We start from the raw sequence: 12,078 nt of genomic DNA, 5'->3' as shown, positions 1-12,078 counted from the left end.
CTGCCAGAACCGCCAGCCAGCCAGGATCTGCCGGATCCAACTACCTGCCTGAGCTTCCTCTCAGTGCTGAGCTTCCTCTCAGTGCTGGGCTTCCTTTCAGTGCCGAGCTGCCCCTCAGTCCCGAGCTGCCCCTCAGTCCAGTGGGGTTCTGGGTGAGGACTACTAGGCCATGGTCGGCGGCGAGGGTGGACTATCCTAGGACGCGAGGAAGATGGACTAAGACATTGATAGAGTGGGGTCCACGTCCCACGCCGGAGCCCTCACCATGGACAGATGCCCACCCGGACCCTCCCTATTGTTTTGATGTGCGTCCGGGAGTCCGCACCTTAGGGAGGGAGGGGGGGGCTGTCACGTTTTTGTATGTGGTGTGTTGGTATTGGGATTGTAGCTTAGTGGGGTGTTCTAGTTAAGTCTATGGCTGTCTGGCTAGCTTCACATAGATGGGTCTGACCATTAATCAAATAAGAACTATTCTATAAATTAGGGTTATTTTAGATGATGATACTTAGCTATATAGTTAGCTAAGATAGCTAACTACAGCTACTGAAACAGATAATGTCATTTTGCTAGGTTTTTGGGGAAGAACATTGTTTGCATCCATGAGCAAGCTAGCTTTTTGTATGACCAGCAATGTAGGTGCGCGAGACAACTTTGCCAGCTTCATAGCACACGTATCGATGAATCATTGTGACATGAAATACGAGTGATAGTGTAATCAACGTGTAATAACTACGTAAAAAATGTATGAATGCGTTAAATCATTATGTGACTTGCAGTCATATTCAGGTCCTGATTGGTCTACAAGCTTATTTGACAAGTGAAATAGTGTTAAATATTATATTATTTGATACGCAAAAACCCAAACGCCATACCATAGAAATCCTGGTTGAGAATGAAATGACTGAACAAACGAACAATGGCACAGAAAGTAAGTGGCACAGCAAGTAAGTGAAAGAAATAGGTTTTGATGATGTTTTACTGGTAATGGGGACATACGTAAATGCCAACAAAATAACTTGTTGGTCAGTGTGGTGTGTGTGTGTGTGAGAAACTTTTATTTAACTAGGCAAGTCAGTTAAGAACAAATTCTTATTTACAATGACGGCCTACACCGGCAAAACCCAGACGACACTGGGCCAATTGTGCGCCGCCCTATGGGACTCCCAATCACGGCCGGATGTGATACTACCTGGATTTGAACCAGGGACTGTAGTGACGCCTCTTGCACTGAGATGCAGTGCCTTAGACCGCTGCGCCCATGTGTGTGTTTTAACTATTTAACTGTACTAGAATGCTTAAAAGGCTGATAAAATTGTAAATACCAGTTATCGGTATCGTTTTTTTTTACAAGGAAAATATCAGATACCGTCATATCGGTGCATCACTAATTATTAGCGTGCATGTAAACGTACTCATTGACACACACACAATTTATTATTATGAGACTCACCTGAGCAGGGTGTTGATGGAGGAGGTGCCGCGGTCGATGCTGCGCAGGACGTCCCCGGTGCGTCGGCCCAGGTGCCAGCGCAGTGACAGTGAGTGTAAGTGGCCGAACAGACGCACCTGCACCACCCGGTTGGTGTACTGCTGCACACGGATCCACAAGAAGGAGCGCAGGTTACTGATGAAGCCAGACGCACCTAGGAAAGAGAGGGGAAAGAAAGAGGGGGAAGGGGGAGAGGGAGAAAGGGGAGAGGGGTGAGAGAGCGAGGAAACAAAAGACAGAATTAAAATAACAGAACTCAAGGAATGAGAGAGAAAGAGAATATGGGGTGAAAGTCCCACTCACCTGCCCCTCCACCTTGCAGGATCTTGAGCAGGACATAGACACACACAGTGGTGACCAAGGTCTTCCAGCTGCTCCCATCAGTCAGCTCATTCACTGTGACAGAAAGAGAGGTTTTGAAAAGGAATGACAGTTTCAGGTCATCTTTTCTACAGTTGTGCTGGGTAGATATTCAGATGTCAGCCTCAATGATATCAAAGCCTTTTGAAAAAAAAGATGACCTGCAATGCAAACAATAAGGCTGTGACAACAACTAAGATCTTAAAAGGTATTCAGAAAAAAGCTGGTTCTTGGGGAGATGTTCAGAAACGAGGGAGGATCTCTCACCGATGTTCTTGTAGTAGATGGGGACAAAGACATTGATGACCCTCTCCAAACCAAGCAGGCACAGGCAGAGCAGCACCAGGCCCTGTAGTAGAATATTGCCCCGGGGCCACATGTAGGGCACCAGCAGACGCACCTTCTGCCCAAAGTCCTGCCAGGTAGACTGGGACTCCTCTGCCCCACTCAACAGGGGCTGAGGTAGAGATAGGGGTTATTATGGGACATGGTGGCACAGACAGACAAACAGACACTCATTACAAACTTACACACATACACAAATTGAATCAGGATATATTCTTATTTATACAGTCATTGGATATTATACACACATAAGGGATGTGTTTACTAGGTTACCTGGCCAGTGCCGCCCTCCACGTCACGTTCGTCCTCGTTGATCAGGAGCATATATGGTCTCCGTGGCAACCCCGGAGCCTTCAGGCCCAGGAAGAAGAGTGTTCCTGTGCCGAGGTAGCGCATCAACCACAGAGAGAACTCCACCTCAGGTAATGAATGAAAAATGCTTAGTCATAACTGATCCTTTAAAGAGGCAATCCGCAATTGAAACAATAACAAAGTGGGTACCCCGCCTGTTTTGGAAAAAAGCTGAGGGATCGGTCTGGAGAAATGAAACCACTCAAATTAATAGACCAAGCTATGTATGCAAGTACTGACCATCCATAATATAAAAATGTATTTGAATCATGCTTTGAGGCTATACAGTGTTTGTTAACGTTTACAAACATTGGAGTAAAACAATCTTATATTTTGGGTTCCGATGTGGTGTGAAAGTTGAACTAAGCTCATGAGGAATTTATAAACTACACCATCGTTCAAAAGTTTGGGGTCACTTAGAAATGTCCTTGTTTTTGAAAGAAAAGCACATTTTTGTCCATTAAAATAACATAAAATTTATCAGAAATACAGAAATACATTGTTAATGTTGTAAATTACTATTGTAGCTGGAAACAGCAGATTATTTTTTATAGAATATCTACATAAGCGTACAGAGGCCCATTATCAGCAACCATCACTCCTGTCTTCCAACAGCACGTTAATATTAGCTAATCCAAGTTTATAATTTTAAAAGGCTAATTGATCCTTAAAAAATCATTTTTCAATTATTTTAGCACAGCTGAAAAATGTTGTTTTGATTAAAGAAGCAATAAAACTGGACTTCTTTAGACTAGTTGAGTACCTGGAGCATCAGCATTTGGGTGTTCGATTACAGGCTCAAAATGGCCAGAAACAAATACCTTTCTTCTGAAACTCGTCAGTCTATTCTTGTTCTGAGAAATGAAGGCTATTCCATGTGAGAAATTGTCAATAAACTGAAGATCTCGTACAACGCTGTGTACTACTCCCTTCACAGAACAGCGCAAACTGTCTCTAACCAGAATAGAAAGACGAGTGAGAGGCCCCTGTGCACAACTGAGCAAGAGGACAAGTACATTAGAGTGTCTAGTTTGAGAAACGGACACCGATCCCGTAGAGGTTAATGATCCCAAGCCCAGAAAAAAAGCCCAAATGATTGTGCCGTTATCCAATACATGCTGTATATGATATAGGTTAATGCACATTACTCATGACAGAAAGACATAAAAGCCCATAGATGTAGCTAGCTATATGCTCTCTTCAGTAAATAAATTAAACAAGCTCCACTATGCTAATCTTTGAGTGCGAACTGTATTACCGTACTGTAATTTATGGACTGAAAATACACACATCGTTCAAGCCATGATTAAGCAGGGAGATAACATGCAATTCTGGTGCAGCACATGCGACCTCAAAGTTACAAGTAGCCTATACGCTAGTGAATTTGATTTGAACTTTGAAATATAAATTAGGGCCTATTTGTATAATTAGTAGGCTGACGCATATATACCTTTCATAATACTTCCCCTAAAGTTATTAGCCTACCTCATATCCTCTTGTTGCGTCATTCCTTCCTCGCATTCAACAGTTGTCCTTTATCTTCATCATTCTAATGACATCCTTAAATAATATAGGACTAGAATTAGATGCAGAAGGCTTTCAATTCTCTTCACGAAGATTAAATGGCTGTGGGTCTGAATAAATTACTGCTATAGCCTACCGCCATCGCACATTCGCTCTTCTTTAAAATGACCTGTGAGTTCTACAATGTCCATCAAGCTATTCTAGTCTAGCTTGTCCTGCATGGGACTCCTAAAGCTAAAGAGAGTTTTTTAACGCGAGATGCCAGTGGAGCACCGGTGAGTGCGTATCGCGCAAGAGAGCCTATAAGTTAGAAGCTTATTACGCATAACCCATCATTAAGTAACTAAATACAGGGCTAATACTGCATTGAATGTATTACCAGAAAGAGGTAGGCTAGGACATCTATTTACAGTATACACACTACATCTATACACACATATATACAGTTGAAGTCGGAAGTTTACATACACTTAGGTTGGAGTCATTAAAACTTGTTTTTCAACCACTCCACAAATTTCTTGTTAACAAACTATAGTTTTGGCAAGTCGGTTAGGACATCTACTTTGCATGACAGTAATTTTTCCAACAATTGTTTACAGACAGATTATTTCACTTATAATTCACTGTATTACAATTCCAGTGGGTCAGAAGTTCACAAACGCTAAGTTGACTGTGCCTTTAAACATTTTGGAAAATTCCAGAAAATGATGTCATGGCTTTAGAAGTTTCTTATAGGCTAATTGACATTGTTTGAGAATCAATTGGAGGTGTACCTGTGGATGTATTTCAAGGCCTACCTTCAAACTCAGTGCCTCTTTGCTTGACATCATGGGAAAATCAAAAGAAATCAGCCAAGACCTCAGAAAAAAAATTGTGGACCCCCACAAGACTTGTTCATCCTTGGGAGCAATTTCCAAACACCTGAAGGTACCACGTTCATCTGTACAAACAATAGCACGCAAGTATAAACACCATGGGACCAGGCAGCCGTCATACCGCTCAGGAAGAGATGCGTTCTGTCTCCTAGAGATGAACGTACTTGTGCAAAAAGTGCAAATCAATCCCAGTACAACAGGAAAGGACCTTGTGAAGATGCTGGAGGAAACAGGTACAAAAGTATCAATATCCACAGTAAAACGAGTCCGATATCGACATAACCTGAAAGGCCGCTCGGTAAGGAAGAAGCCACTGCTCCAAAACCGCCATAAAAAAGCCAGACTACGGTTTGCAACTGCACATGGGGACAAAGATCGTACTTTTTGGAGAAATGTCCTCTGGTCTGATGAAACAAAAATAGAACTGTTTGGCCATAATGACCATCGTTATGTTTGGAGGAAAAAGGGAGAGGCTTGCAAGCCGAAGAACACCATCCCAACCGTGAAGCACAGAGGTGGCAGCATCATGTTGTGGGGGTGCTTTGCTGAAGGAGGGACTGGTGCACTTCACAAAATAGATTGCAATAGATAATTATGTGGATATATTGAAGCAACATCTCAAAACATCAGTCAGGAAGTTAAAGCTTAGTCGCAAATGGGTCTTTCCAAATGGTCAATGACCCCAAGCATACTTCCAAAGTTGTAGCAAAATGGCCTAAGGACAACAAAGTCAAGGTATTGGAGTGGCCATCACAAAGCCCTGACCTCAATCCTATAGAAACTTTGTGGGCAGAACTGAAAGAGTGTGTGAACAAGGAGGCCTTCCAACCTGACTCAGTTACACCAGCTCTGTCAGGAGGAATGGGCCAAAATTCACCCAACTTGTTGTGGGAAGCTTGTGGAAGGCTACCCGACACGTTTGACCCAAGTTAAACTATTTAAAGGCAATGCTACCAAATACTAATTGAGTGTATGTAAACTTCTGACCCACTGGGAATGTGATGAAATAAATAAAAGCTGAAATTAATCACTCTCTCTACTATTATTCTGACATTTCACATTCTTAAAATAAAGTGGTGATCCTAGCTGACCTAAGACAGGGAATTTTTACTAGGATTAAATGTCAGGAATTATGAAAAATTGAGTTTAAATGTATTTGGTTAAGGTGTATGTAAACTTCCGACTTCAACTGTGTATTTATTTGGGGGAGTGTCCAGAGGGAGAGGGATGTGGAAGGGCAAGAGGGGGCAGTGACTCAGCACTTCTAGAGTTACTCATAGCTGAATAATGATCATGGCTCACCTCCCTTCCACTGTTGTGTCATGGTTGGAAAATCAGTTCCTATTTTAGCAGTCTACTTGTGAGAAACTGCTTTGAAATAGACTTTAAAAAAAACTACAACCACAAAGGATTTAGAGGTTATTAAGTAGGTACTTGAAAAGAACCATATTACATCGAGCCTATGTGTCCCATTTACATGGATATCACACCCTATGAGCAGACTAACTTAATTTTTTAGAAAGCCCACTACTACACTTGTGTAATGGAGTGTTGAAACTAAGTTTAATACTTATATCAAGCAACATTATATGTCAACATTTGAACAACCTCAGTGAAACTATGGAGTGGGATGGCAGTTTATCCTCACTGACGGTTGAGCTGTGGGGTTTATGTTTGTAACGTTGCAGATAGAAAGGCAATGAAAAGATCTTAACCTGACAGTTAAACATGTATGTTATACAACAATATATTTATTTCTGAAAGTCCTGTAATGCTACACCCTCCTAAACAGACTCCAGTGCATTATGTATAACAGACGTGCCTCTCTGAGTAATTTGTAGATTGAGGACATTCTATAATGTTACACCCTCCTGAACATACCCCTCCTCCTCTCTCACCTGCTTCTGTGTGTTCTCCAGGCCCCACCACCAGTAGGGGCTGGCCCAGGAGACGAAGGCCAGGTTCTCCGCTGAAAATGCCACAGCCCAGAAGAGCAGCAGCACCATGCTGTGGCCCTGTGTCCGGTCCCTCACCAGCACCCTCCTCCTCTCCAGCCTTAGCAGGGCCACTGCCCAGACCCAGCCCAGCATGGACAGGCATCCGTACAGCACCACATAGCCGGGGAGCTCCCCTCCTCCGGCTGCCCTCCACACCAGCCCCCCTAGGAACTGCAGCAGGAGGAGCAGGGAGACTGCCAGTTGGAGGCCGTAGAGGCGCGAGCGCGGCACGAACTTGGGCTCCATCTCGGTGCCGTAGCGGCGGTAGCAGACGCAGTGGAAGGCGCCGAAGAAGAAGGAGAGGGTAAGCAGGACGGTGGGCACCAGGGTGAAGTAGAAGCAGGGCGAGATGCCGCCCTCCAGCCAGGCTTCGGAGATGGAAGCGCTGGCCTCACAGTAGCTTTGCACTACCACCATGGTGGCTGGGAGCTGGGGAGACGGGGGAGGGGAAAGAGAGTATTCACTATAACAGACATATTACTACCACATTAAGCCTACACATAGGGCTCAAGATCAGAAACCTGGTCCGCATGTATGTTAAGAGATTTTAAAAAGGCAGGACAGGCAAAGAAAATCATACAGTAGACTGCATGAAATTAGTTTTCAAAAACAGTATTTTCACCGGACCGTATTTGTATCCTATTCTAAACTGCTATTCATGATGACATTCAACTAGTCTAACTTCTTCCATTCATAACTCTCCCAGCAGCGATTAAAAGTGAAGTTAGTCAACACAACAAACACCTGTTCATTATTTTGCTATACCCTACTTAATGTATCAGGGTCAAGAGCAGATTGAATCTCCTTGAGGTGTGTGTGTTGTACTATGAAGCAAAACACAGCAAGCATCTCTTCCAAGTCTATAATCATTCAACAGACTTCAATATGCCTAGGAGATCCATGACAGCCCTGCTATATCGGGCTGTGAACTTTACGATATGGTTAGTGCTTCCGTCATGGCTCCTAACAGCATCCCAGCCAGTCAGGTGAATCCACACCCCATAGTGTAATCTGGGGTGGGCGGTGGACCAATTCTGATTCATTCAAGGCACTTAAGACACCCAAAACACATCACATTTCATCAACTGATATTCATTCAAAATATCACACTAGAATTAGGTTACAGTGGTATGCCGACACATGTACCATGGAGTAGCTTGGCATGCTGGAACAAGCCCTCACAAGCTCCAGTTCAGAGAGGTCACTGTGCACATTGTAATTTCAACTAATACAATTATTAATTTGAATGTACATGACTTAATGAAAGAACAACTGCACTTTATTATCAAAACCCCCAAAAAACTATTAAACCCTATTACTCCATTGTTTTTGTTGTCATGTGATATGGAACAAATGCTTCAGATTATGTTTTACAAAAACGTTATGTGGCTGTTATGGAATCCTTTCTTGAGCACGACAGATATCATCATAGGAATCAAGATGCATATTCCCCTGTGGCATTTGTTTAGCCTGTTTTTCTTGGTGTCCATTTCTTTGACAGACAAACTAAACAGTCACTTTAAACAATGTGACTGTGACGACAGAGCGTCAGATTTACAGTAGTAATTTTTATCCAGCTACCATTTGTGGGTTTTTCAGTCAGTCAACCTATCAAGATAGCTAACGTTAGCTAAATTAGCTATCTTAGATCTGTTGCTGTTATAACAACACTCACCTTCTCAAGACAAGCTGGTGCTGGAAAGCGATTTAGTGAATTGAAGCTCCCAACAAATAACCCGTTTTACGCGAAGAGATATTAAAAGTAAAAAATAACAATAATGGTCATTTTGTTGTATCCACTTGTAAATTGTCCTTATTCTTCTTGTGGCATGCATGGAGTAAAGTATTCCATCACTCGACAATCGACACTTTCCTACAAAACACTGCCCGAACCGGGTCCTAGAGCCCCCTGGATAACAAGCATGTTCAAATATAATGTTACGCAATCTCATATATGACCAGTAGATGACGGCATATACAACGACATCATACCTCACATCAAAATGCCATCTGAACGCTGGGTCTCATCATAGCTTACAGAGAAGAAAAGGCTGACAGTATACAGTCAGTATACCAACATTTTAGCTACAGAAGATTAAGATGGATAAGAAAAAACATTTGATCATTCCTGCAAGTCCTATCAAAATGAGGAGTAGAAATGTCAATGCATTACAAATCAAATTGTATTTGTCACATGCCTTGTAAACAACAGGTGCAGAAAATCTGTGAAATGTTTACTTACGGCCCCTCCCAACAATGCAGAAAGAAGGAAAATAGAGAAATAATTGAAAAGTTATAAAACGTAATAGTAAAACGAATAATAAATAAACAATGAGTAGCGATAACTTGGCTGTATACACAGGGTACCAGTACAGAGTTGATGTGCAGGGGTATGAGTTAATTGAGATAGATCTGTGTGTATAACTAGGAATGAAGTCATTAGTCAACCAGACGGATAAGGAACAGTAGCAGCCTGGATGGAAGGGAGGAACAGAGGACCTGGATGGAAGGGAGCTCGGCCCCAAGGATGTCCTGGGCCGTACGCACTACCCTCTGTAGCACCTTGCTGTCAGATGCCAAGCAGTTGCCATACCAAGCGGTGATGCAGCCATTCAAGATGCTCTCAATGGTGCAACTGTATAGCCTTTTGAGGATCTGAGGGCCCATGCCAAATCTTTTCAGCCTCCTGTGGGAGAAGTGGCGTCGTCGTGCCCTCTTCACGACTGATTTGGTGTGTATGGACCTTGATAGTGATGTGGACACTGAGGAACTTGAAGCTCTCAACCCGCTCCACTACAGCCCGTTCGATGTGAATGGGGCGTCCTCGGTCCTCCGTGTCCTGTAGTCCATGGTCAGCTCCTTTGTATTGCTGATGTTGAGGGGGAAGCTGTTGTCCCGGCACTACACTGCTAGGTCTCTGACCTCCTCCATTTAAGCGGTCTCATTGTCATTAGTGATCAGGCCTACCGCCGTCGTGTCATCAGCACTCTTAATGATGGTGTTGGAGTTGTACTTGGCCACTCAGTCGTGGGTGAACAAGGCGTACAGGAAGGAACTAAGCCGCACCCCTGAGGGGCACCAGTGTTGAGGTTCAGCATGGCAGATGTGTTTTGCCTACCCTCACCACCTGGAGGCCCATCAGGAAGTGCAGGATCTAGTTGCAGGAGGAGGTGTTCAGTCCCAGGGTGCTTACCTTAATGATGAGCTTGGAAGGCACTGTGTTATTGAATGCTGAGCTGTAGTCAATGAACATTAGTCTCACATAGGTGTTCCTTTTGTCCAGTTGGGAGAGGGGAGTGTGGAGTGCAATAGAGATTTGTGGATCTGCTGGAGAGGTATTTTTATATTTTTTTATTTCACCTTTATTTAACTAGGTAGGCCAGGTGTGAACAAGTTCTCATTTACAACTGCGGCCTGGCCAAGATAAAGCAAAGCAGTGCGACAAAAACAACACAGTTACACATGGGATAAACAAACGTACAGTCAATAACTTAATTGAACAATCTACATACAGTGTGTGCAAATGTAGTAAGATTAGGGAGGTAAAGGCAATAAATAGGCCATAGTGGTGAAATAATTACAATTTATCATTAACACTGGAGTGATGTGATGTGCAGATGATGATGTGCAAGTACGCGAAGCGAGGCGGCCATCTCTGTCGGCGCCGGAAGTCACTTGCACACTGCCCTAACCCATCTGGACAAGAGGAATACCTATGTGAGAATGCTGTTCATCGACTACAGCTCAGCATTTAACACCATAGTACCCTCCAAACCCTGGGTCTCGACCCCGCCCTGTGCAACTGGGTACTTCCTGACGGGCCGCCCCCAGGTGGTGAGGGTAGGTAACAACATCTCCACCCCGCTGATCCTCAACACTGGGGCCCCACAAGGGAGCGTTCTGAGCCCTCTCCTGTACTCCCTGTTCAACCACGACTGCGTGGCCACGCACGCCTCCAACTCAATCATCAAGTTTGCGGACGACACAACAGTGGTAGGCTTGATTACCAACAACGACGAGACGGGCTACAGGGAGGAGGTGAGGGCCCTCGGAGTGTGGTGTCAGGAAAATAACCTCACACTCAACGTCAACAAAACTAAGGAGATGATTGTGGACTTCAGGAAACAGCAGAGGGACCACCCCCCTATCCACATCGATGGAACAGTAGTGGAGAGGGTAGCAAGTTTTAAGTTCCTCGGCGTACACATCACAGACAAACTGAATTGGTCCACCCACACAGACAGCATCGTGAAGAAGGCGCAGCAGCGCCTCTTCAACCTCAGGAGGCTGAAGAAATGTGGCTTGTCACCAAAAGTACTCACAAACTTCTACAGATGCACAATCGAGAGCATCCTGGCGGGCTGTATCACCGCCTGGTATGGCAACTGCTCCGCCCACAACCGTAAGGCTCTCCAGAGGGAAGTGAGGTCTGCACAACGCATCAACGGGGGGAAACTACCTGCCCTCCAGGACACCTACACCACCCGATGTCACAGGAAGGCCATAAAGATCATCAAGGACAACAACCACCCGAGCCACTGCCTGTTCACCCCACTATCATCCAGAAGGTGCATCAAAGCTGGGGCCGAGAAACTGAAAAACAGCTTCTATCTCAAGGCCATCAGACTGTTAAACAGCCACCACTAACATTGAGTGACTGCTGCCAACACACTGACTCAACTCCAGCCACTTTAATAATGGGAATTGATGGGATTGATGTAAAATATATCACTAGCCACTTTAAACAATGCTACTTAATATAATGTTTACATACCCTACATTATTTATCTCATATGTATACGTATATACTGTACTCTATATCATCTACTGAATCTTTATGTAATACATGTATCACTAGCCACTTTAAACTATGCCACTTTGTTTACATACTCATCTCATATGTATATACTGTACTCGATACCATCTAGTGCATTTTTCCTATGCCGCTCTGGACCATCACTCATTCATATATCTTTATGTACATATTCTTTATCCCTTTACACTTATGTGCATAAGGTAGTAGTTTTAGAATTGTTAGTATAACAGTATAACTTTAGACCGTCCCCTCGCCCATACCCGGGCGCGAACCAGGGACCCTCTGCACACATCGACAACAGACACCCACGAAGCATCGTTA

The 12,078-nt window shown here is 43.9% G+C and overlaps 1 protein-coding gene across 2 annotated transcripts in view; it reads right to left on the bottom strand.

The window, feature by feature from the left end:
* The window catches only part of LOC124010582 (ATP-binding cassette sub-family B member 6-like), a 37,586-nt gene extending 28,786 nt beyond the window's left edge, over positions 1-8,800 (bottom strand). Inside the window, exons 1-6 of one of the 2 annotated variants that reach the window (XM_046323191.1) lie at positions 8,617-8,800; positions 6,843-7,370; positions 2,468-2,611; positions 2,117-2,306; positions 1,793-1,885; positions 1,451-1,643 (exon numbers count right to left, since the gene is read on the bottom strand). In XM_046323191.1, the coding sequence (XP_046179147.1) occupies positions 1,451-1,643; positions 1,793-1,885; positions 2,117-2,306; positions 2,468-2,611; positions 6,843-7,358 (1,136 nt within the window). In that variant the 5' untranslated portion in view covers positions 7,359-7,370; positions 8,617-8,800. Of the gene's footprint in view, positions 1-1,450; positions 1,644-1,792; positions 1,886-2,116; positions 2,307-2,467; positions 2,612-4,030; positions 4,106-6,842; positions 7,371-8,616 lie in introns of those variants that run through there. The other variant, XM_046323192.1, reaches the window with a different exon arrangement.
* Between the last annotated feature and the right edge of the window lie 3,278 nt (positions 8,801-12,078).

This window comes from Oncorhynchus gorbuscha, linkage group LG23, assembly GCF_021184085.1.
Source record: "Oncorhynchus gorbuscha isolate QuinsamMale2020 ecotype Even-year linkage group LG23, OgorEven_v1.0, whole genome shotgun sequence".
Classification (NCBI taxonomy): Eukaryota; Metazoa; Chordata; class Actinopteri; order Salmoniformes; family Salmonidae; genus Oncorhynchus; species Oncorhynchus gorbuscha.
Note: the sequence above shows the minus strand (reverse complement) of the source record. Positions and strands in the feature narration are given on the sequence as shown.